Genomic DNA, 21,187 nt, shown 5'->3' on the forward strand with positions numbered 1-21,187 from the left:
AAATTAACTATAAATTTTAAACTATATACATATTCTTGTAGACTTGATTTTTCTTAATCTCTTTTTGTTACTTTGCTATAAAAATATTTTTATTTTTTATCTATTATTTTTTACTTATTCATAAGATTTCTTACAATAAACACATTTTATAATTTAAGAATAGAATCCTAGCTTTGTTACCATATCCACATAATTTTCTACATTAGAAGTTCCAACTATAAATACTCTCTAATTTAATGTTACATGTATTATAAGAAAAACTAAACTAAATCTATAAGAGGGAGTAGGAAAAATAAAATAAAATAAAGTAAGAAGAAGAAAATGAAGAAAAAGCAAAAGAAATTATAATTATAATTATAATAATAAGAAAGAGAATGACAATTAAAGATGGTGGTGGTACTAGCTTGTAAGATTGTGTACTTAGTGGTAGCTTAGAAGGTTTAAGAACACTTCAACCATACTGGTTTTAATTGTTCAACCTAAATTTGTTACTTGGATGGGTGCAAAGTTCAAGGTGTATGCAAATTACAAAGTGGGTACAAGGTAGATACAAATTACAAGGATTAATGTTATGTTTTATAAATATAAGTAAATGTTGTTGACTTTTTTCTTGCAACTGCAGAATCCTCTTAGGAAAGGATGTTGAAATTCACAATATTGAATATGTCACAAATAAACAACCAATAATGTATTATCACTTCTAATCTATCTACTTGTAGAATAAAAACGAATATAAATATAATGCACCCCATAGATGTGTTGGATATTCATCATGTCCTTTTGTGAATAATAAGAAAAGCATGTGTTTAGTTAAACATGGTGATTTGGTCCACAATCATCCTAAATTATTCAATAATGGTTGGTTAGACCTAAGAATTTGCAAACTTGTTCCAAAGAGTTGGCTATCCAAATTCAATTGTAAAATCTTAACAGAATTTGCTTGACAGAATTCGCATTGGGTATACCTCATCATTGAGTCAATAATAATAATACTTAGTGATTTACACAGTTCCATAGAATAGAGTTTGCTAATCCACACCAACAACCGAGGCGCACGGCGCCGACTCGTCGGCACACGCAGATCGATTCCGCAGATGCTTGCCGACCTAGCAGCATTGCACGAGTCGATTGAGCAACGGAGTGGGACGCTATAGCCACCGCAAGTAGACCCACGACGGTGGGTTCGATCAGAAAAGCTGAAGATTGGACCAGTTGCTGCGGACAATGGTGGGTTTTTTGTTCGAGGTGTGCGTGGATTCGCTTCACGGGGCCTTGGAAGCGCAGAGAGGAGGCGCAGGCCGAATCGAGCTCTGCAGCAATCTGGATGTGGGTGGGTTAACGCCGAGCTACGGATTGATGAAGCTCGTGAGGAAGCGAATTCAGGTTCCCGTCCATGTACTCATTCGGCCGCGAGCTGGGGACTTCGTGTACTCGGAACTGGAGGTGGAGATCATGGTTGCCGACATCGGGGCGGTGGGGGAATTAGGGTTACAAGGAGTAGCGATCGGGGTGCTGACCGAGACGCACGAGATCGACATGAAAGTGATGCGTGTCCTGCTGGACGAGTGCCGTCGCTACAATCTCTCGGTCACCTTCCACCGCGCCTTCGATTGCGTGCGCGCACCCTTGGAAGCGATCAAGATGGTGCAGTATCTGGGGGACGTGTCGCGCGTTTTGACGTCGGGGCAGCAGCCGACGGCGGTGGAGGGGCTGCTTCTTCTGGGCGCGTTGATGCAGGAGGCAGGGTCGAACGTTCTAATTCTGCCCGGTGCTGGGATCACGGAGGAGAATGCGGCGCACATCGCCAGTGAGCTGGGCGCAATTGAGTTGCATGGTAGCGTGCGCAAGGAGCTGGCCGTTTGTGCATCGACCAACCTCCTTCCGGGTGACAAAAATCGTGTGATTTGGACAGTGGACGTAAAGAAGCTTCACACCATTTACCACCGGTGTAGAACTTCTCTGAAAGTGGATGACCTATGTACTCGCGATCCTCCCGAGGAGGACAATTGTTAATATAGTGTTAATATAATGCAATTGTTAATACAGTTTTTGCTCAAACTGGGTTTTCCCAACTACCCAGGTCCGAATCCGCTTTGAATTAGGTTGATTTCTGGCTGGAGACGTTTTTTAACCAACTCGTGCTTTGGTTCACTCATTCGTTTTGCATGATGAACCACTGCCTTGCAATTGGCTGTGAGTCTATGATCTTCTGACGGACAGGTCAGCATTCAACGAGAACACTTAATTGGAGTGCATTCTTTTCATGCACTCATCGTTGTCCAAATCCGGTTGATTTTTACAGAACAGATGATTTCTTAGATGATACTGCGCGGGATCATGTAGAGGCAACACACAGACGTAGAAATCATCAACTCTTGGACAAGACCCAGGAGCATTCCTTGCCGCGACAAATTTGTTCTTAGTGCCCAATAACGAACTATTCGATGTTAACTGTGGAGTGTCTCTTTTTAGGGACGAAGGTGTGCAACTTGTATACAAATTGGCATCCGGAATGGGAGCCACCTAGCTGCAAGTTCAACAGTAGAAAACAAAAATCGATTACCAGTGTAGTCTGTCCGCTATTCTTCTAAACCACCAAGTATCAACAAATGTCTTCTTTCTCTTCACGTCAAAAGGTAATTCTAGAGATGGCAACGCTGTTCTCTACTCTCTCCTGTACACTTACTTTCCGGTAGTGTGCAGTTTTCATTGCACTCTGCTTGCCTTGAATCTCGTAACAGATGACCTTGGAAGTCATGGCAGGTGGCGCTCAGAGGCCGTCTGTTTTGCGAGGAGAGAGCACTCTTAGGCCGTGGATTAGCATCTCGTCTCGAAGACAAGCTCGTGTTGGTCTCCCCCTGCGAGCACCACTCCTGGGCGCCACCGCTCCTTCGCCGTGGAAGACGCAGATTGTCTGCCCTGCTGTGGGCTTGCCACAGGTTTTCAAACGTATCCGCCAGCTGCGATTTGTCGTCATCTGCCAACGCCACCGACAACTTCAGTTCCTCTGATTCAGCAAAAGAATTAACGAGGTCAATTCAACGTAGACTTGAACAAATACTCAGTAGTCGCGATAAATGTAGGCCTTCCAAATCTTTTCGTAACAGTAGAATTCAAGAGTTACGTACAACCATTTCCTTTGTGGACTGAGAAGGGTCTGGGATTCGTCAGCTTTCTACAATTCTCAGTTTCGTTACAAAGGTTATTATTCCAGTTGGAGCTCTGTCCCTGCAGCAAAAAATCAATCAATGCTACCTTCAGCTGTCTTCGCAATCTCCTCGTTGACTTGAAATTTATGACACAAACTCAATTCATCGAATGATTTAAGTTTTCGGCAGATGTAAAGGTTTGTCTAATTGACTCTTTCAATTGAATTTAAGGAACCTGCAGGTCTTACGGGATCCCTGACATCAAACAAAGATGGATCATCTCCACCAGCGCCAGTCCACACCGGCCTTGCGGATACCGGCCTCGACATTTTCACAGAATTTGCAAGCTTGGACTTCTCTGCAGGTTTACAGAGACGAAGTGGCACATGAGTTCCTGCATGTTCACCCCAATTACTCGCTCAGAGAAAATGATGGTGATTATTTAACTCACGAGAACGTGCAGACGGTATTCATACTTATTATCGTATTTTCTAAGCTAGCAATGGAGACGACGGTAAAAAGAACAATACCCACTTGCATTGCCATGCATAGATCCAGCTATTGCGCCCGGAACCAGCCTGTTAGTGAGAGAAATAGGAATTAGTCCAGTCCCAGCAGGCTTCGCAGGATTTACTGCTGTACAGCCTTTCTGGTGGTGCAAATAGGGTTTGGGAAGGAACCGCCGCTGGCAGTGATGACACTGCTGCAAAGTTTGCTCAAATGCTTCTAATGCCCTGCATTTGCATTTTCGAGCCTCATGTCAAAGATGTATCAGAGTTCATTATTTCATATATAAGAGCAAAAGGTTTCAACCCAATGTTCATTCGGTTGACGGAATATTAACTTCGTAGACTCCTGATGTGGTGTTCCTCAAGGAAGAGAAACATCGTCCCCAAGTCCAACCACCTCGCCTGAATTGTTGTTAAGACCCCAAATGCCGTCACGCAACTCTGACCTTGTTCGGCAAAATTGTTGAGAAATCCTGTCTAGTTACCTTGAAGCTCTTAGGAAAGTTGTAATATGTAGTGGTTGGAGTACGATAGAGAAAATACTCGCTGTTGAAGACATCGAAAGCTTGGGCATCACCATTGCTGATGGCTTTCTCGAGATTAGGTTGAGGTGGCAAAGGGCGCCGATGATTCTTGGGCTTGTTCTCCTCTTCCAGTAGCCACTTCTTTTGGCATTGTGGAATGTGGATTGGCAAACTGCGATGCGTCATACACGTTAGGGTTTGCTTTCTAAACGTTTTTGTAGAATTCTTTAGCTTTACATCAAATGCGTGAGAATGATGACCTCTTGGTGCCATATTCGCGGCCACAAAGGTAGCACATGAACATGCGTGGCCTATTACCAGGCCTGGAAGTCGCCCCTGACTCCATATCTTCCGATTTCTGCTCTCGCACTCGTCTCAACTACGAAGAAACTCAGAAAAATGTCCTACGCCTCAATCGGGGCCTCTCAGTCCAATCACTTGCACATGCTCAGAGAAAAATGAAAAACATCTCAGCTACTGCGTTCATTCCACAGCAGTTGACATTCCAAGACGCATCTGCATGAATCTCGACCAACGAAACAAGTCACGACGACTTTTAAAACTCCATCACATAGACAATTGCGAAATCGACGTTTAATCCAAGAATAACGCACTAATCTGGCTCCAAAGGGAAGCATGTCCATATACCCAATCAAACCATTAAATGTAATTCGCCTCTGAATGAACGCTTGTGGTGAGATTGTGACCGGGGCCTGAGGAATAAAAACAACCTGAACAAAATTCCATTACAGACATACATCTACCACTTCAATAGAACCACATTCTGTTCCTGCGTCAGTGCTACTCAACCATCTAGTACAAATAAGTGTTAAGAAGAGGGTTGCAAGAAGGCCATCATATACTTCAAGAATTACGTCATATTCCAAACTCCACGCGCCTTCCACGACTCAGTTAAACAAAACTGCACAGGAAATCAGGGTCTTTACTACTGAGGTACGAAACGACACTTTCATCCCTTCTTCTCGGGACGTCCACTAACTACGAACTGTCAACACTAAAAACAAATGAGGTTTACCTATTCAAATTCATATCCAAACTTCCTTCAACCATGCATCGGTCTTCACAAGGCTACGGAGTGCGTTACCCCCATAACTAGGAGTATTAATGTGGACAAGTAGGGCCGCTTCAGTGCCTGATTAACATCAATCTATTCGAGTCACAGGACACAAGAGAAATGGCAACGACAGAAACTTTCCAAGAGGGAAATAAAGCACGCATTATTTTGACACATACAAGATACGATGATTCTCAGATAATAAAATAATGGACCGTCATTCACTTTCTCAAAAAGCTCATCCCAGAATAGACAATGAAGGAACCACACAAGTGCACGTCCCACACGAAGTACTGCACTGTAGGACTCTATTTTCGATCTAGGATGAAGCGGGCGCCTTCTTGGGAGCGGCCTGGGTTCCTGTACCGTTTGGCGGAGGTTAGAACACGTGGCATATTTGGCATTCAAATGAGAACCCGCCCTGAGGCAGAACTCAATAGCAAATGAGAACATATAAAGCCACTGAAGTTGCAAAGATGTGAAGAACATGAAGTAACCAAAGAAGTTGCAAAGATGTGAAGAAAGCATCCCCAGCAAAAACTATCATTCATGTCGAGAATTATTTTTCAATATCTGATGATGAGAAACAAGACATCGGGTAAAACGCAGCAAGTACGAGAGCATTACTGATTCAGGGGTAGTAAAGAAAATGAGTGCGTTGAAGAGTACGTACCCTCTCTGAAATTGTTAGAGAACCTGCGGGGAAGATGGCGAAGGTGACGCATGCGTCCCGTTCCAGTTGTCTTTCTCCTAATAGCCTTCACGCTCCAGTTATCTGAAGCATCTTTGGAGTCAGATGTGTGTAATATACGAGAAAATACCATTGTATGACCAGTGCTAAGGAAGATGTCGGCTCAACATGAGACCCTCCATCCTCTGACCGTTATGTTATAAGAATCGGTTGCATCTTGAGAGTAAAAAATCGAGAATCCATCTAAATCCCTATAACTTTCATCGATATTTCAAACACACTAAATTGCGGAGAAGAATATGGGTTCTAAGTTATATTGATGTCGCATTACAGAACTTTTCCAGCGGACCAGAGGGCTAGCAGTTAAATACTATTGGGCCACAGATTCGCTGCACCGATTTCTCGTACATCTTGAGACGACGTATTCCGAGATGATTTCTGGTAACAAAAATGTGAGTAACTTGAAACAAAAAAATACGACAAATAGAGTGGTTCACATACAGCTTCGGACTCTTGCAGCGGGGTAGGCACATGCTGAGCACCGGCTCTTCTGAATGTGAAAGCTCCGACGCCCACATCGCCGACAAAGTGTGTGCGATTTGTTTCGGCGCTTACCGAAACTACCCGTTCCCTTCGTCTGCACGTTCACACAAACGACCGAACTCAATTTTCTCTTCCCAACGCATCTTCATAGAAACCAGTCTCAGCGCACCACCTTTTCTTTTACACAATCAGCTCACACCTCAAAGAAATTTTATACTCCAGTCTATAGGATTCCTCACCGTACACGATCCTACACACACTGCCCCACGCCTGTGAACCAAAGTGCAAAACTCAATCACACCTCGATATCCACAACCAAGATCTGGTGGCGTGACTTCCATGCGAGAATCTAAACGAGAATCTGATCCTAGAATCAATGCTCTCTGATCGCGAAAATAAACATCCCTCAACAACATACCAATGCGTGAACTATGTAACATGTCTACCCTAAGGAGGATGACGACGACAACAACAACTCACCCATTAGGGTTTCATGGGAAAATCGCAATTCACAACGGGACCAGGTGCGAGAAGCAACAAACGAAAGAACACAAATGCCGCAATACAACAAGAATGCCAGAAAGCAAGGAAACGCACCATGTTGGAAGGCGGCTGTGAGAACAATGCGAGAGCTACTTTGGGAAAGGACGTCAGAATGTGAAGGTCTAGGGTTTATGCCCTCCGACGTTGACAACAAACTGGTTCCCGATGAGGTACCCGATGTGGTTCCCGATGCGGTTCTCAATGAACCCACCTCTAGAGTATGAAAGCTCGCCGAAATCCAAGGACATTTATCATCCTGAACTATGAATGCCGATATTCATTAATCCAGAAACCCTGATTTCTTTTTAAATGATATCTTAACTCGACGATTTGTAATACGTGTACAAGAAAGATAATCATGATATCATTATTTTTAAAAGTTTTGAACGTACCTGTTTTAACACATAAGATTTGTAACATTAGCAACATGTTTCAAATATAAATGTAATCTCAAGGTGAAATAGATTTAAACAACCTTTAATAACAACAAAGAATAGCATTCAAATTTCGAATATATTTCTCAATAACTACATGTATGTATTTATATACATGTATCTATGACATATGCATATACATATGTGTACATACATATACATGTCATAGATACATTTTTGGTATTGCTGTTTTTAAAGACATTCAATTACATAATAATAATCATCATCGTCATCATTATAATAACCACTGAAGGAATGAGTGTGTTTGAATTGATTAAACGTGAAATTAATCATTTCAAATAATAAGTTATAGATTTGACAAGGAAAATGATTAATATGAATATGAAGTTGATGTTACTGTTTAAGCATTATCAAAATCCTTTAGTCAGGGCAGGACTAATATTTCAAATTCTCAGAACTGCATCATTGGGTAATAATTATTATTTTTTTCTTTCTCACTGTGAAAAATAACTTGTCAAATACATTCCCTATAAAAAAGTCGTTAGTGCAGGCACATCCCCTAACTGAAATGCTAGTCGCTTGTTTGTTCCTTAAACATTGCATGCGAGTTTCAATAAGCGTTAGATCCAGATTTCCCACTTGATCGACGAATGAAACAATTACTCGTTAGAATACGAGAGACATCCAAGTTGGACGGGCGGGGATTTTGGGACGTCGACCTGGACTGACCCGGCCCGGCCCTTCGAATGTTGACAATCTGGAACCCTAATTCGCAATTTCGAGAAATATAAGAGAAGCAACTCCCGTAGTCGAAGACAGTATCGTTGCACTTCGAGTCCCGATGCGCGGCGCCGTTTATTATTCTCGTGTTGTGCATGTTCTAGTGCAGATCTGTGACTTCCATTCCCTGCATTAGGGCTATCCACGCATTTCTTTGTGTCTGTTAGAATTGGTACTTCGAGCTCCTTTGTTGTTACAGTGAGTGCTTTGGCTGCGAGGCGTTGCCACTTTGTCTCATTTAACGGAGTGGGTGTCGGCTGAAGCTAAGATTACATTAGACCCCAGCCTCAAACCAATGCCTGCTCCATCCATGAGCGTGTGTTGACCTGTCTACTGGGACATTTTTCATGCTTTTCAGTCTAGTGTCTAATGCGTTTCTTCTATCGCTCGCATTCTCCCTGACTCAGCGTCGCTGCTCTATCCTTGAAGCAATGCTCGTCGGACCACATGTTTCATGTGCATACTGGAGGATGCGTACAGGGATCTCGGTGGGTGAATTAGTTAGCATCCGAGAGTGGGTGCCGACTCCAGACCCCGCTGTAAATTATTTTTTCTCAGAGTTCTAGTTGAGAGTGGGGCTTAAGTTGGGTGTGAGGAGAGGTTTTTCAAGCCTCTCATGTTTCACAGATCATCATGAGGCTCCGAAGATTAACCATTCTGCCAAAGTCTGCTGGATAGAGAAAGATGTAATTTTCTTCGGGCAGACTCAGGCACACATGTTATCTCAAGAGAGCAAGATAATAACAACATACTTTCTTGTTTCCAATGATGGCAGCTACTTCCTCAACAGATTCGCCTCTGCCATAAGAATGTTCAAGAGGACAAAGCCTAAGATATAATGCACTTCGAAAGTACATGGAAACCCTAATCTCGGAGGACCTACGCCTACCCAATTCAATTTACCCAATGAATTCCATAGAATCCATCATGGTTACTCTAAGTACGGTCGGTTTACAGAATCTTACTACCTTTCATTCTTCGTCTGATAATGTTGATGGAAAATATACCAACTACTTAAAGCAAGGACATAGTGCAGTCAATGTTTGCGTCTGTAATAAAGGTTACATTTCAGAGTCATCTTCGTAATTGACCTTAAAAGTTTTGTACAAAACATGCACTGACCCAGCAATGCGGATTGTGCCCAGCCCCACAAATTTTAACACCATCCTCTCAGCCTTTCGATGTAGAGATAGTCAGCTCGTCACATATAACCGCCTACTTCTCAATTATTCCAGACTTGTACACGAACCCCCTATCCTTGATCCGTGTATACATTCACGATGCTATCATTTCGACAGAATTGTCTGTCGGGGTGTCCGCGCCAATTTGTACGTGAAGATCATCGGTATTTCTTCATAACGTTATTCATTCATTTTCATGCTCTACAGTGGTAACGTGATGCTAACATGTGTTCCGAAGCTCTTTGTATACTGTATATTCAATATCTCAACTTATTTTAGTACAGTACGTCTGTGTAAAATAATCAGGCAGATGTAGGTACAGACAGTTGGATTCTTCGCCATTGGTTAGAGCTTCGAGGGCGTGAATCGACGGGCGTTGAAAGTATCCGAGGCATCCACAACCAGGGCTGGCCGCCACCCAGCTTCAAAAGATGCTGTGCCCATAGTTCCCACGTTTCGCATCTATCTCTTGGCGTACGGCAGGAAAGAACGTTATGGAAACTATCTAATATCCTGATCACACGAACTCCGTATACTGCTCACATACCTATGACCTACAGTGTTGATTGACCTCATTTTGCCATGACGATTTGACTAGTTCTGGGTTGAGCTCCGGGATGCGACTTCGTGAATAGTTCGTTGAGTCGCTGGGGGTGGTAATAGCTTTTGCTGCTTTACCCATAGGATCTTCGGGTGGGCCACGACGATCAACGCGGGTCTCTCCATTCGGAGAGCTGCCTTTTCCATTTCCACACCTCTTGCTCTCACTTCACATGTGCAGTTCTCCCCCGTTTTTCAACTGCTTAGAATTTTTAGTGTTCCGGCAAACGATTTCCCATCCTCTGGTTCTTTCACGAGGCAGCTCTCAGACAGAGGGAGCTTGAGTGCAGCTTTGCGTCCTTGAGTTTCATGCGAAGGTGAGCGTGCAGCATATCTGTCGGTACGTGCTTGTTTGAACCATGTCCTACGCCACGCCCTCAAGCCCATAGACTCTATTGTCTGTATGAAAGTTGTCCATAGCAGAAGCATTTCTAGCTTACTCATTGAGCTCTAAGCTTCGCAGAGCATTCTTGCTTCCAGGTGGGTATTCCGAGGTCTAGAATTGGAGATTTGTGGACAGACGTCTTGAGCCCTTCAGGATGGGGTGGAATCGTCCGGAACACCGACACGAGGAAATACACCACAGGCATCACCGCACCAGAAGACTTTGCGTCGGACTGTGCACGATCCTGGTGGTCCTCATCGTCCTCCTCGGCGTCGCGACGCTCATCACCTATTTAGTCCTGCGTCCACGCACCACGCACTACGACATCGTCTCCGCCAGAGTTCCTGCCCTGGCCGTTAGCGGCACCACATCCAGTCCCACTTCCACGTCAACTGTCACTGCAGAATTCACCTACGGGGTGCAAGCACGCAACCCCAACGGCAAGGTCGTCATGGAGTATCAGAAATTCAACGTTCTCACCACGTACCTCGGCACAGACATCGGCCACAGCAGCGTCCCCGGGTTCATCCTCGGCGAAAAGGGCTCATACGTATTCCAAGTGACCACCTCTTCTGCCTACACAAATGGTCAGGTTAATAACATCGTCGGCAACACATTGAAGGCCGACATCGCGAGCGGCTCCGTCAACGTGCAAGTTAAGATTGACATTAGGGCGCGAGCGCATATCGGTGGTTACACTTCCTTTTGGATGTGGCTCCACACTCTTTGCCAGGTGACTGTCATTCCTCCGTCAGGAAGCAACCCCGGAGTATTTGTGCGGTCGAAATGCTCGGATTAGTGTTTCTCATAGATCTTAATTTCTTGCCGTGCAATACCAATTTGGAGATCAGCTTTAGAGAATCAAACTGCCGAATCATGTACAGCATCCCTCTCTATTGCTCTTCGTTCACCTCGCGTCAGTAGACACCATAGCTGTGAAAATTCTGTACAGTTGCTGAAACGTCCATCAACACATTTTATGAAGGTTTGCAGTGTTGTAACGATCGGATTCCAGAGCCAGATGACGTCGTCGTCGTTTTGGGAAGGATTCTGCTACTGGGCTGGCTGTCGATCGAGTTAAATGCTAGTTGATTAAGCCAAAATAGAAGTTGTTATTGGTGGAACTTAGGATCAAACCGTGGGTTGTCCATCGTGGCCTGCGCAATGTGATTGTGTCTGCAATCTTGTAAAAACGCTCGACACCCAACAGTGTGAAAAATCTTATTTGTACACCTACCACATTCTCGTATCGGTTCCTGCGATGAGCAAAAGCGTGGACCCTTTCAAAAGCATCACTAGAAAAAGTGACGACGAAACGGAAAGTGCAAAATAAATTCTAATCTGCTGCTGGAGTTGTGAACCCTAACAAACGGAATCAATCAGTCAATCATAATAATAATAAAAATATACTTGTGAGTTGGCGTGGATGCCGCAAAGGGCGCCGCAGTGATGTGGTTCAACGACATTATTTCTTCTCGGGAGGAGGAAATTCATTCGCGGTCCCACTCTCTCCGAATCCCCGGAAGCATTGGTTCGTCTCGAGGATGTGTATATTTCCATGTTCCTTATGTTTCGTTAGCTTCTCCTTCTTCAAATTGTCATGTCCAAACTGTGAATCCTGAGCTGTGCCGCTCAAACCCTAATCGATGGCAAATGACTAGAGCATGTGGTAGATTTTTTACTTTGTTGTGGAACTTCTTTGGTGGTGAACTCACTCGGGTCCTTGCTTTGCTTCTACGAAAAGAAATTGTTTTGTTAAGTTTGGAATTGAATAGTTTACATTGTATTTGGAATATTATCAAGATAATATATTGATCAATTTAGAAAAAAATTATAGTATTGAACACAATCAATTAATGTTTATTATTTGCAATGAAAAATTGACGTCAGTCCATTAGTATGTATAAAGTAAAGAAATTCAATGATGTTTTGTTTGCAAATATCACTTTGCAAAGTGATATTGGTAGTAGACAGATGTTTGAAGACTAGAAATTATTATTAAATGATTCTCTAAAATATATAACAGACTCTTATTATTATTATTATTATCTTACTTATATATATATATATATATATATGTGTGTGTGTGTGTGTGTGTTTGTTATATAAAACAGTTGATGGGGTCAAATACACTGAATTAACTGAGGAGATGGCCTTTCTATACTCACAATACTGAGCAATGTATTACACAGTTGCCACTCCCTGAACAACACTCATAATCATGGTCATATGGTAGTGCAAATCATATGGTTGTGCAAGCACCATAATCAACACCAACAGCATAATCATCAACTCATTGCATGATTGTGCTTTGAGCTTGCATTATTATCATGCATTTCAATGTTATCTTTTGATACAATCAACGTTAATCATCCTTGTGAACAGTTTTTGTTCACTTTTTTGATAAAAACAATGAGGCATGCAGCTTATCAGAAGGCCATTTTGTCTCCCCAGTTTATTCCCTGTATTTGTCCCTCCCTGTGCTGTTTTAGATATCAAATATTTTTTTCAAAGTTATTTATAGAACATTTTAATCCCACCCATATGTCCACATACTAAAAACATCCACAAAGTGATGTGGACAGAAAGGATATGCTTACATGGCATGTACAGTGATGGCGGTTCACCAGCTACAACAATATAGATTTGATCCGTTGGGCGACTCTCCTGAGTTCCCGCCAAGGGAACGCGCCTTCGAAGAGGGCGGGTCTTCCTCCTCCGCTCTCCAATTCTTACTTCGTCATTCTTCGCATTTTTCTCGATCCCAATTCCCGTGATTAGGGTTTCCTGGAGCTTAATCTTCGAGCTACACCGTGTGGTAATCATGTCCAGGAGGTGCCAGGTTTAGTTTCTGAGAGCTGAAGAGACTTAACTTCCTTTGAGTTGAGTTAGTTGCAGGTCAACTTCGATCAGTGTGGAGTTCACGTTGCTTTTGAGAGTTTTATTATATTAGAACGGGCAGATGAAAAGTGAGTTGGTATTGAGTCGTGAATTGGACCACGAAAAGTACTGGACATTTCGAAGTGATATTGTAATTGGTCGTTTTGATTTTGGTTACGCCAGAATTCTGACCTACACTTGGGGTTTCTGACCGCGTATTCGTGGGATGGAAATGTGATTATCCATGTGCACTCGCACAATGGAGTCGATGATGGTGCGTTTCCTGCAAGGGATTTGATCACTCGATAACTGGTTTAAGGCATACGGAGTGCTGTAGAAGTGGCTCAAATTTTGCAGCGAGATGGAATAATTATTTCAGTTGATTCAGAGTGTCGTTTGGCAAGTGGACACGCAGAGTTTTCTCTACGAATTAAAAGGCAGGAGTATATTAGGACTGCGGAAGTTCTTGCCACCTTGTTGGGGAGGTCCATTACAGCCTTGTGCGTTTGATCGGTGTAACTATGGTGGATGTCTTCGCACTCAACGATGACGATGTTGGAACGGGGTCATGCTCGCAAAGACAACGCGACCTCTCAGAAGCACAAAAGGCTCGCATGCTTCAGCAGAAGGAGTTGGCGCTGGCTCGGTTGCAAGCTAGGAAGCTCCAACAAGCGCAGGTACCCTCTCGTAGTGGCATCCACACGTCTTTGCCAGAACAGGCCAGTCCTAATCTGCTGCACGGAAATCCTGATCCATGTCGACTTCCCAGTCAGGAATGCAACAACTATTCCACAAGCCTTGGACCGCAGTTTCAAAATGGAGTGAAATTTCAGGTCGAAGGTCGAGGTAGTCATTATAGCCCTATGTTGTATTTGAAACATTGCCAGGATGGTAACACTGAAGGACCTTTCAAAATGAATAACCATCGTAGAGATGCGGATTTTTCTCCAGGTCCACAGCAGATTCCACGCCCATTAAACTCGACAGAGAGCTTGAGGCATATCCCAAAGGAGATGGAAGGAGACTGGATATCTGTTCGGAAGAGACCAGCTCCTGGTTGCAGCTTCGGCAGGCGGATTTCTCCCTATTTCAATCAGTCCAATCCTTCAACTGAGCCTGAGGTCTATCCAATATTCAAAAGCCACAAGACTTCTCCGAATGTGTCACGTTCCAGCCAACAGTCACTTGGTGTGTACATCCTTGATTGTCCCAAGGATTACGGAATCTTTTGTTTTAAAACAGACTTTTGTCTGTTACGACTTGTCGTGATTATCGTTCCTACTTCTTCTTGGATAGAAGACTGTGAAACTTCTATTTCCTTAATCTTGTGTTCTCCCAAGATGTACACATTTGCTCCCCCCCCCCTCCCTCTTTTCAATTTAATTTAATTTTTAAAAAACTGGATTTTAATTTTAGTATGTCATTTATTGTGCAGGCAACAGTCAGTCGAACGTCAAGAGGTTTCACTGGCAGCAACAAGAACCGTCAGTGAGGTTACTGAAGCCAGGTAATCTGAAGAGTCCTTTTCCTAGCCTTCAATAAGTTCCAAATAGTTTTGTATGAACCACTGTCAGAAAACGAAGCAACGTGCAAAGTACTACTAAAATATAGAAACCCACCTTAAAAGTCAAATCACAGTTTAGGTGTCAAATGCATCTAAGCACGACTTGATCTCTGGACTATGTTTTGAATGGCTTCTAGAAAAATCACAGAATGCTTTGAATACGGCATCACAAAAGGGTAAGGTGGTTCCCTCGAAACAGCAGATGGAAGTTTTAAAGGCCATTACCCAGCAGAAGTCCGTCTTTATTACTGGATCTGCTGGGACGGGGAAATCTTTCATTATAGAGGATGCACTACGCGTGTTACGTCAAATGTATGGAGAGGATGCTGTCTTTGTGACTGCATCCACTGGATTAGCAGCTTGTGCTCTAGGAGGAATAACACTTCATTCGTTTGCCGGGGTTGGCATTGGATCCGACACTGAGACTAAAGAGCAACTCTTAACCAAGGTTAGCACTTTTGATTCCCGCGGCATACCTTCTCTCGGATAAATCCATAACTCACTTATTCACAAGTATTCGTGGTCTTCATCATTGCACTGTGATTTTATTTGTTCTGAAGCTCTTTGATACGAAGTTTTGGAATTTGTGCTCAAAGGTCCGGAAGAGAAGAGACGTCAAGGCTCGGTGGACAAAAGCACAGGCTCTTGTTATTGATGAAATCAGTATGATCGATGGGGAGTTCTTTGACAACCTTGAATATATTGCTAGTAAAATTAAGGGAGGGTCTGAACCGTGGGGAGGGCTTCAGTTGATTGTCACCGGTGACTTCTATCAATTGGAACCTGTCAAGCCTAGCAATCCTCTGAAATACTTCGCGTTTCAGGCCGAGTGTTGGAATAGAAGTTTTGACATACAGGTGGAGTTAACCCACGTTTTTCGACAGTTGGACATGGAGTTCGTGAATATGCTGAATGAGATACGTCGGGGAGTATGTTCCCCTTCAACTCTTCATCGCTTAAGGCAGTGCCAAGGTCCTCCAGACCGTGCTGATAATGGAATTGAAATGACGAGGTTGTATCCTCATCAAATGGATGTCCGCCGTGAAAATGATCAGAATCTGAGATGCTTAGGAGGAGATATGATTATATACAGGGCTAAAGATGATGCTTCGACAAGCTTCGCACAAAGGCAATTGGACAACGTGCGAGCAGCTGCTGTACAACCTCTGTGTGTGGGGGCTCAGGTACCCATCATTTTTCGATCATACACATGCTCATTTTGGCCAAGTTGAGCGGGTGATCCAAGGATGACTGTTAACGTATAAGTCAATAGCAACTGCAAAGGATACTATATTTCAATGAATTCCTTCCCTTTCAAGCAGCTGCATGTGTCATTTCGCTCCGCTCATGCAGGTAATGCTCTTGAAGAACCTTGAGACCGCGGCTGGGCTTGTAAATGGGTCGAGAGGTGTAGTGGTTCGATTTTCTGCACCAGACGATCCTGCATCGGAGGAGTACGTACACTTGGCCAAATTCATCAACCCCACTAACCAGTGGCCAATTGTCCGCTTCGCTTGTGATGGCCTTGAGAGATTAGTGGGCCCTGTAAGCTGGAGTGTCTCAGATGGCAACAAAGAGGTTGCCAAGAGAATCCAGGTAAGCAGTTTTAACTTCCAGGAGTATTCTCGAATGTTACTGATTTGAAACAACGTTATTCACCTGTACCTGATGGTCACCTTCACATCTTCATTGGTTAGTGTTCCTAACTAGTTAAGCTCGGAATTTGAATTCAGATTCGCACGAAATTATCTTACCTATGGTTCCAATATGACTGCTTTCAGATTCCCTTAATGCTGGCTTGGGCGCTCAGTGTACACAAGTGCCAAGGGATGACGTTAGACTATGTGGAGACCGATCTCTGCAAGGCTTTTGGTCATGGTATGGTATATGTGGCTCTTTCACGGGTTAAGTCTCTGCAGGGCCTTCGCCTCATTGGTTTCGATCCATCCAGGATTTTGACCCGCCCTGTGGTATCCAAATTTTACGAAGGTCTGAACAAGTAATTAGTAGTGGACCTCGACGACGACGATGATTTTACATAATGGAATTTTGTACATTACCTTAGTCTGCCTGCAGGTAGTAGAGTTTTTTTTTCGCGAAGGTTCTGCTTTCACTCAACGACAGTGAAGTTAACCCCGTGTGGCTCATGCCCAAGGAGTAATGAACAGATCAAAACTTGTTGATAGTGTATGTGTTGACTTTGTCCCTTGCGGGATAGACCACCCTTTGAGTCTCGCACAGTAATGTTTACTGATCCATAATTTTTTCTTTACTTAAAGTACATTAGGATTTCAATTATCTTCACAATTTTTTTGTTATGTTGGAGTTTAAGGGGTTCTCAATGAAGGAACGTTAAATGAACTCAAATGTCTTCAGTAGGTGAACATTCGGCTTTTTGCCACATAATAAATATATGCGGGACTAGGGCTCATGACACATCGTCAGGAGTTAGCTGATCTATTCGGAAAATAGACAGAATGCAAAGATAAAGAAAGAGGTCGCTGCAATGTGTGCTTGGGCATGAATGAATTTGCAGTCTAAAAAGTCCTTAAATACTAAGAAAATGTTCGGAAGTCATTCAACGGGTACAAAAGTGACCACTTGGGAGTCCAGCCAAAGATGCTAAACAATTGTCGCTAGTGCAGAAAATTCTACAACGTCTCGAAGTTGATACTAGCGGAATCATATGAAGATGCTGTACCCATCTTCAATTTGCTTCATATTCGTCTAGGTCATGGATGAAGTGAATAACTAATAACACGCTTCACAGAAGACATCAGCCACTGCTTCCTCCCAAATACTGCTAGGAAAGAGCCTGTTAAAATAAGCCCCTGATGGTATGAAAAGAATTAAGTTCTATCAAAATTAAAATTAAAATATCTGCATCTTACAATTCATCTCTCAAGCCCTCTGTTTCGGAGGGTTCTTTAGAATTCGAGATGGTATCCGCAACTTCTTGTCGCAAAGCCTCTAAATCTCTAGCAAAATCCGCTTGGTCCACGTCTTGATGCAACTCATGCAACTGGCTTTTCAATTTTTTCAAGGTATTCTCTACTCCGCAAACATTAACTAATGTTTTTCGAATTCTATTACTAACATTGCTCAGGCTCCTGATTGCCATCAACGCCTGCGCATCAAAAGCGGTTGCGTCATGAGTATTGAGTATTGCTAGGTGTCTCCATCTCGATCAACTGATCCAAAAGGTGTCATAAATATTGAAGAAATACTAGCGGGCAAATGCATTATGGTCCCCCAGATGTTTGCAAAGCATGAATTCCTCTCAATTCGAAGAATTACACAACTTGAAAGCAAGGGTTGAGAGCTGAGCTGACCTTCTCTTGAGTATCCATATCTGTAGCTTCCATCAGATTCACAACAGAATTCAGGAGTCTTTCACTAAATAGATTCACAGAATCAGGGACAGGCGGCGATTCTTCCATTGTGGCATCAAGCTGCTCATCACGCAGTGAATGACTCTGCTCAGCCAAATCAGCCACCAAAAACAATGACTTCCTGCGCAACCGAATGTCTACGGCCGATCCTCCCAATAGTCTCTGCAGTCACGAAAGGTACACGTCATATAGACCCAAATGCCTACGACCAAACAAGTGTTAAAAGATCTATCAGGTAAGCAAACAACCAACCAAACGTTATCAAAAGCCCTATCACTAGAAAATTAAAGAGTAACTTAAATTTTCACCTCCAACAACCCAGCACCGCCATTCATGTAAAACTCCTGCTGCCCAAGAGGAAAATTGCGTATCATAGCTGATACAGCATACAATGCTTTCACAGACTCTTCCGGAGAGCTCGATTCCACCATCTCCATCAACCTTGGCAGCCCTCTGTACTCCAGAACCTGGAACATTGAAAACAACATGTTAAGTTGACTATACATATACACGTCAACTTTGTCTCGCATCTCTACTCCCAATGATCTTTTTGAGACGAAGCCACAAGATGCGCAAACCAAGAGCACATAAGTTCACCTGCTTTTGTACGACCAAATTGTTTTGGCAAGCCTTTCCAAGTATCCAAGCTGCGGTTGTCCGAAGCTCCTCCGCTGCTTGGTCCAACTCCGCTATGACAAGTATTAAACCACCAAGCTTGTCCAAATCTGAAACATCTTCAGCCAAGGAATCCATTCATTGACTCTTTTCATTTACGTAAAACCTTACATTTCCATAGAGCCAACTGCTAGTACCATAAACGCGATTACTCCAACGTGAGGTTTTTCTACCACAACGTCGGTCAAACTCACCCCGGGCATTGTCGATAGGCTCAACTAGGATGAGCAACTCTTGAAGTGCTCGCTGCCGATCTTCGATAGACAGTGTCGAATTGAGAAGGTCTGCGATTGCAATTTTCATTAGCTCCGCATCAGAAGGTACGCGCAATCTGTCCATCATTTCCTGAACGTACAAACGCACTGCTTAAATACTAAAACCCTCTAAAAAATGACAAGAGCACTCAGTAAAGAATTCTACCATCTTTCCAAACCTGGGTCAATGCCATGGTATGAGAAAAAACAGCGGCCAAGACCAAACCCCAAAAAAGCATGACTGCAATCAAGATGACAAGATATAGTTGAGCAAATGTAATTCCTAAAAAATGTGCGGTGAACGGCGTAAGGATAATGTAGAGACCTTGATATCATCACGCCGTCTTTCCAATTCCTCTGAAGACAATTTTCTTGCATCTTTAGCCGCCACCTTCAGCTTCTCTGGATCAGAATGACCTATAACCGAATAACCAATAACATCAGCTCCCAAATCAGTACATGCTTATAAATAGCAACAGTGGGCCATTTTGCTACGGAGACATGCAAATTCTACTCAGGAAGAAATATCAAATAATAAAAAATATACAATACACAAACTAGAAGAAAATCATAGTCCATCGAGGACTTCATCAAGAACTTGCAGCTACCAATCAAACAAAGAAAGGCGAGCTATCGACATCGCTTCTCTAAACAAAAAAAGTTGTTAGGACTGCAACTGCAAACTTCATGAACAACGTCAATGCAAAGATTTCATAAAGGTAGAATTGACTGGAAGGGGTTTTAATGCATACCAATGGCCCATTGAAGCATGGACTCCATGGAATTAAATCCCTCGCCAGCGTCTGGCTGCTCGACAAGAGTAACTTTCTCGTCTGGTTGTTCAAGCTCATCCATGTCCATGGTAGTTGCCCACGTTATCCCCTCCGATGTCAAGTTGACAGATTCCAGCTCAGCCCCAACGGAGAGCTCAGCCATAGCCACAATCAACGACAGAAGGCACACAACTCCCAGTTTCCATCTTGACCAACTCATATCCCCTCGCGCATTCCTCTCAAGTCTTTCCATATTCAAGCGTCTACCGATCGTCTAACTCACTACTAGTACCTCAAAAACCCTTAAACCTCACAATTCGGCAATCTAGTGGAGGCGATTACCTTGTATCCAAACCTAAAAGAGCCCCCAAAACACCAAAAGGAACCTAAAAAGCCTCACCACAATCTGCTGCACAATGCAGCACCTCCACCAAACAAATAGGGTTCTCAAGAGCAAAAACAACTAAACCACCCGACAACCCAAACTCACATATCCGACATCAATTTACCAATTGGAAAGCAAGAAAATCCTTTGAGAATGAAAAAAATCTAGTGACCATCACGACGTGCCTCTCCAACTACATCTTCTTCAATCCTCCCTCACCCGATCCAGTTTCATAAAACGCCTGCAAATTCAGCAAAACTACAGCACTATCACACAAAACTACCCCAAGGTTTAAAAAAAAAAAAAGAAAAAAAAAGAAAAAAAGGAAAAAAAAAACGTCGGAAGAAACAGTATTCGCAGCGCATCTGGTATTCTACGAGAATGCAACACTGGGTTTGAGTATCGTCGCGAAATCGCTGAAGAAATGAACACAAATTGAACCTTCCGGAAGCTCTGAAGACCAGGGGTGCATGTGCAGAAACAGGAGGCTCTGAGGACCGGGGGTTTTGGCGGCCCATCCGTTGATTCGAGGGGTGCCACGTAGGTAGACGCGGTAATGAGTCAATTAGTCCGACGTGGAAGACTGTGATTGGAGGTTAACGGTGCTAGTTTCGTCAGAGGTGTGGGTAAGCTTTTTTATAAGTGTGAACAGAGCTATTTTTCGTGATGGATGATTCTACACTGCTTCGGAGGATTTTTGGCAAATTTTGCATTTCTATTAAAAGTAATGTCGAACTTTTTGTTTAATCTAATAAACATTCTCGATAGAACACTTTATTCTTGTTCCATGAATATGATGCCTCTAATGAAATAGTGCAACAAATCTGCATGTGCACATGTATATATATACATATATATACACACTAAATGAAGTGGGCATTCAAATAAT

General features: G+C 43.1%; 6 protein-coding genes and 1 long non-coding RNA gene across 29 annotated transcripts; 3 read left to right on the plus strand and 4 right to left on the minus strand.

Annotated features, from left to right (window-relative positions):
* Window positions 1-1,224: 1,224 nt before the first annotated feature.
* Window positions 1,225-2,013, plus strand: LOC112273458 (uncharacterized). Its single transcript, XM_024502280.3, has one exon. The coding sequence runs from the start codon at window positions 1,225-1,227 to the stop codon at window positions 2,011-2,013; it is 789 nt and encodes a 262-aa protein (XP_024358048.1).
* Window positions 2,014-2,412: 399 nt separating this feature from the next.
* Window positions 2,413-5,359, minus strand: LOC112273457 (uncharacterized). Of its 15 annotated transcripts, none has more exons than XM_073529457.1 (8): window positions 5,219-5,359; window positions 5,046-5,104; window positions 4,443-4,619; window positions 4,202-4,354; window positions 3,684-3,883; window positions 3,398-3,543; window positions 3,132-3,228; window positions 2,413-3,007 (listed from the first exon to the last, which is right to left on the minus strand). In XM_073529457.1, the coding sequence occupies exons 3-8, from the start codon at window positions 4,526-4,528 to the stop codon at window positions 2,643-2,645; spliced, it is 1,047 nt and encodes a 348-aa protein (XP_073385558.1). In that variant the 5' UTR covers window positions 4,529-4,619; window positions 5,046-5,104; window positions 5,219-5,359; the 3' UTR covers window positions 2,413-2,642. The 15 variants fall into 15 exon arrangements, with proteins under 15 accessions (XP_073385558.1, XP_073385559.1, XP_073385557.1 ...); XM_073529458.1 differs by having other exon boundaries at window positions 4,443-4,698; XM_073529456.1 differs by having other exon boundaries at window positions 4,831-5,104.
* Window positions 5,360-5,456: 97 nt separating this feature from the next.
* On the minus strand, window positions 5,457-7,125 carry LOC112273459 (large ribosomal subunit protein eL37z). Its single transcript, XM_024502281.3, has 4 exons — window positions 7,089-7,125; window positions 6,450-6,585; window positions 5,931-6,032; window positions 5,457-5,617 (listed from the first exon to the last, which is right to left on the minus strand). Exons 1-4 carry the CDS (start codon window positions 7,089-7,091, stop codon window positions 5,577-5,579), a joined length of 282 nt encoding a protein of 93 aa, XP_024358049.1. The 5' UTR covers window positions 7,092-7,125; the 3' UTR covers window positions 5,457-5,576.
* A 1,700-nt stretch (window positions 7,126-8,825) lies between these two features.
* On the minus strand, window positions 8,826-12,933 carry LOC149987252 (uncharacterized). Of its 3 annotated transcripts, XR_016498935.1 has the most exons (3): window positions 12,544-12,889; window positions 11,786-12,109; window positions 8,826-11,631 (listed from the first exon to the last, which is right to left on the minus strand). It is a non-coding gene; the product is annotated as an uncharacterized LOC149987252 (long non-coding RNA). The 3 variants fall into 3 exon arrangements; XR_016498934.1 differs by having other exon boundaries at window positions 8,826-12,109; window positions 12,507-12,933; XR_016498933.1 differs by having other exon boundaries at window positions 8,826-12,109; window positions 12,544-12,917.
* On the plus strand, window positions 10,177-11,611 carry LOC112272961 (uncharacterized protein At1g08160). 4 transcript variants are annotated; one of them, XM_024501192.3, is made up of 2 exons: window positions 10,177-10,330; window positions 10,454-11,611. In XM_024501192.3, the coding sequence occupies exon 2, from the start codon at window positions 10,530-10,532 to the stop codon at window positions 11,172-11,174; it is 645 nt and encodes a 214-aa protein (XP_024356960.1). In that variant the 5' UTR covers window positions 10,177-10,330; window positions 10,454-10,529; the 3' UTR covers window positions 11,175-11,611. The 4 variants fall into 4 exon arrangements, with proteins under 4 accessions (XP_024356960.1, XP_024356958.1, XP_024356961.1 ...); XM_024501190.3 differs by having other exon boundaries at window positions 10,471-11,611; XM_024501193.3 differs by having other exon boundaries at window positions 10,177-10,307.
* A 65-nt stretch (window positions 12,934-12,998) lies between the features above and the next one.
* LOC112273436 (ATP-dependent DNA helicase PIF1) lies at window positions 12,999-17,117 on the plus strand. 3 transcript variants are annotated; one of them, XM_024502220.3, is made up of 7 exons: window positions 12,999-14,101; window positions 14,207-14,443; window positions 14,691-14,762; window positions 14,957-15,267; window positions 15,416-16,003; window positions 16,173-16,415; window positions 16,601-17,117. In XM_024502220.3, the coding sequence occupies exons 1-7, from the start codon at window positions 13,777-13,779 to the stop codon at window positions 16,820-16,822; spliced, it is 1,998 nt and encodes a 665-aa protein (XP_024357988.1). In that variant the 5' UTR covers window positions 12,999-13,776; the 3' UTR covers window positions 16,823-17,117. The 3 variants fall into 3 exon arrangements, with proteins under 3 accessions (XP_024357988.1, XP_024357991.1, XP_024357990.1); XM_024502223.3 differs by having other exon boundaries at window positions 13,793-13,932; XM_024502222.3 differs by having other exon boundaries at window positions 13,870-14,101; window positions 14,187-14,443.
* Window positions 17,118-17,654: 537 nt separating this feature from the next.
* LOC112273437 (hsp70 nucleotide exchange factor FES1) lies at window positions 17,655-20,777 on the minus strand. 2 transcript variants are annotated; one of them, XM_024502224.3, is made up of 7 exons: window positions 19,893-20,777; window positions 19,466-19,557; window positions 19,081-19,231; window positions 18,809-18,945; window positions 18,520-18,678; window positions 18,152-18,373; window positions 17,655-17,946 (listed from the first exon to the last, which is right to left on the minus strand). In XM_024502224.3, the coding sequence occupies exons 1-7, from the start codon at window positions 20,164-20,166 to the stop codon at window positions 17,707-17,709; spliced, it is 1,275 nt and encodes a 424-aa protein (XP_024357992.1). In that variant the 5' UTR covers window positions 20,167-20,777; the 3' UTR covers window positions 17,655-17,706. The 2 variants fall into 2 exon arrangements, with proteins under 2 accessions (XP_024357992.1, XP_024357993.1); XM_024502225.3 differs by having other exon boundaries at window positions 18,809-18,936; window positions 19,893-20,776.
* Between the last annotated feature and the right edge of the window lie 410 nt (window positions 20,778-21,187).

This window comes from Physcomitrium patens, chromosome 20, assembly GCF_059467195.1.
Source record: "Physcomitrium patens ecotype Gransden chromosome 20, ASM5946719v1, whole genome shotgun sequence".
Taxonomy (NCBI): Eukaryota; Viridiplantae; Streptophyta; class Bryopsida; order Funariales; family Funariaceae; genus Physcomitrium; species Physcomitrium patens.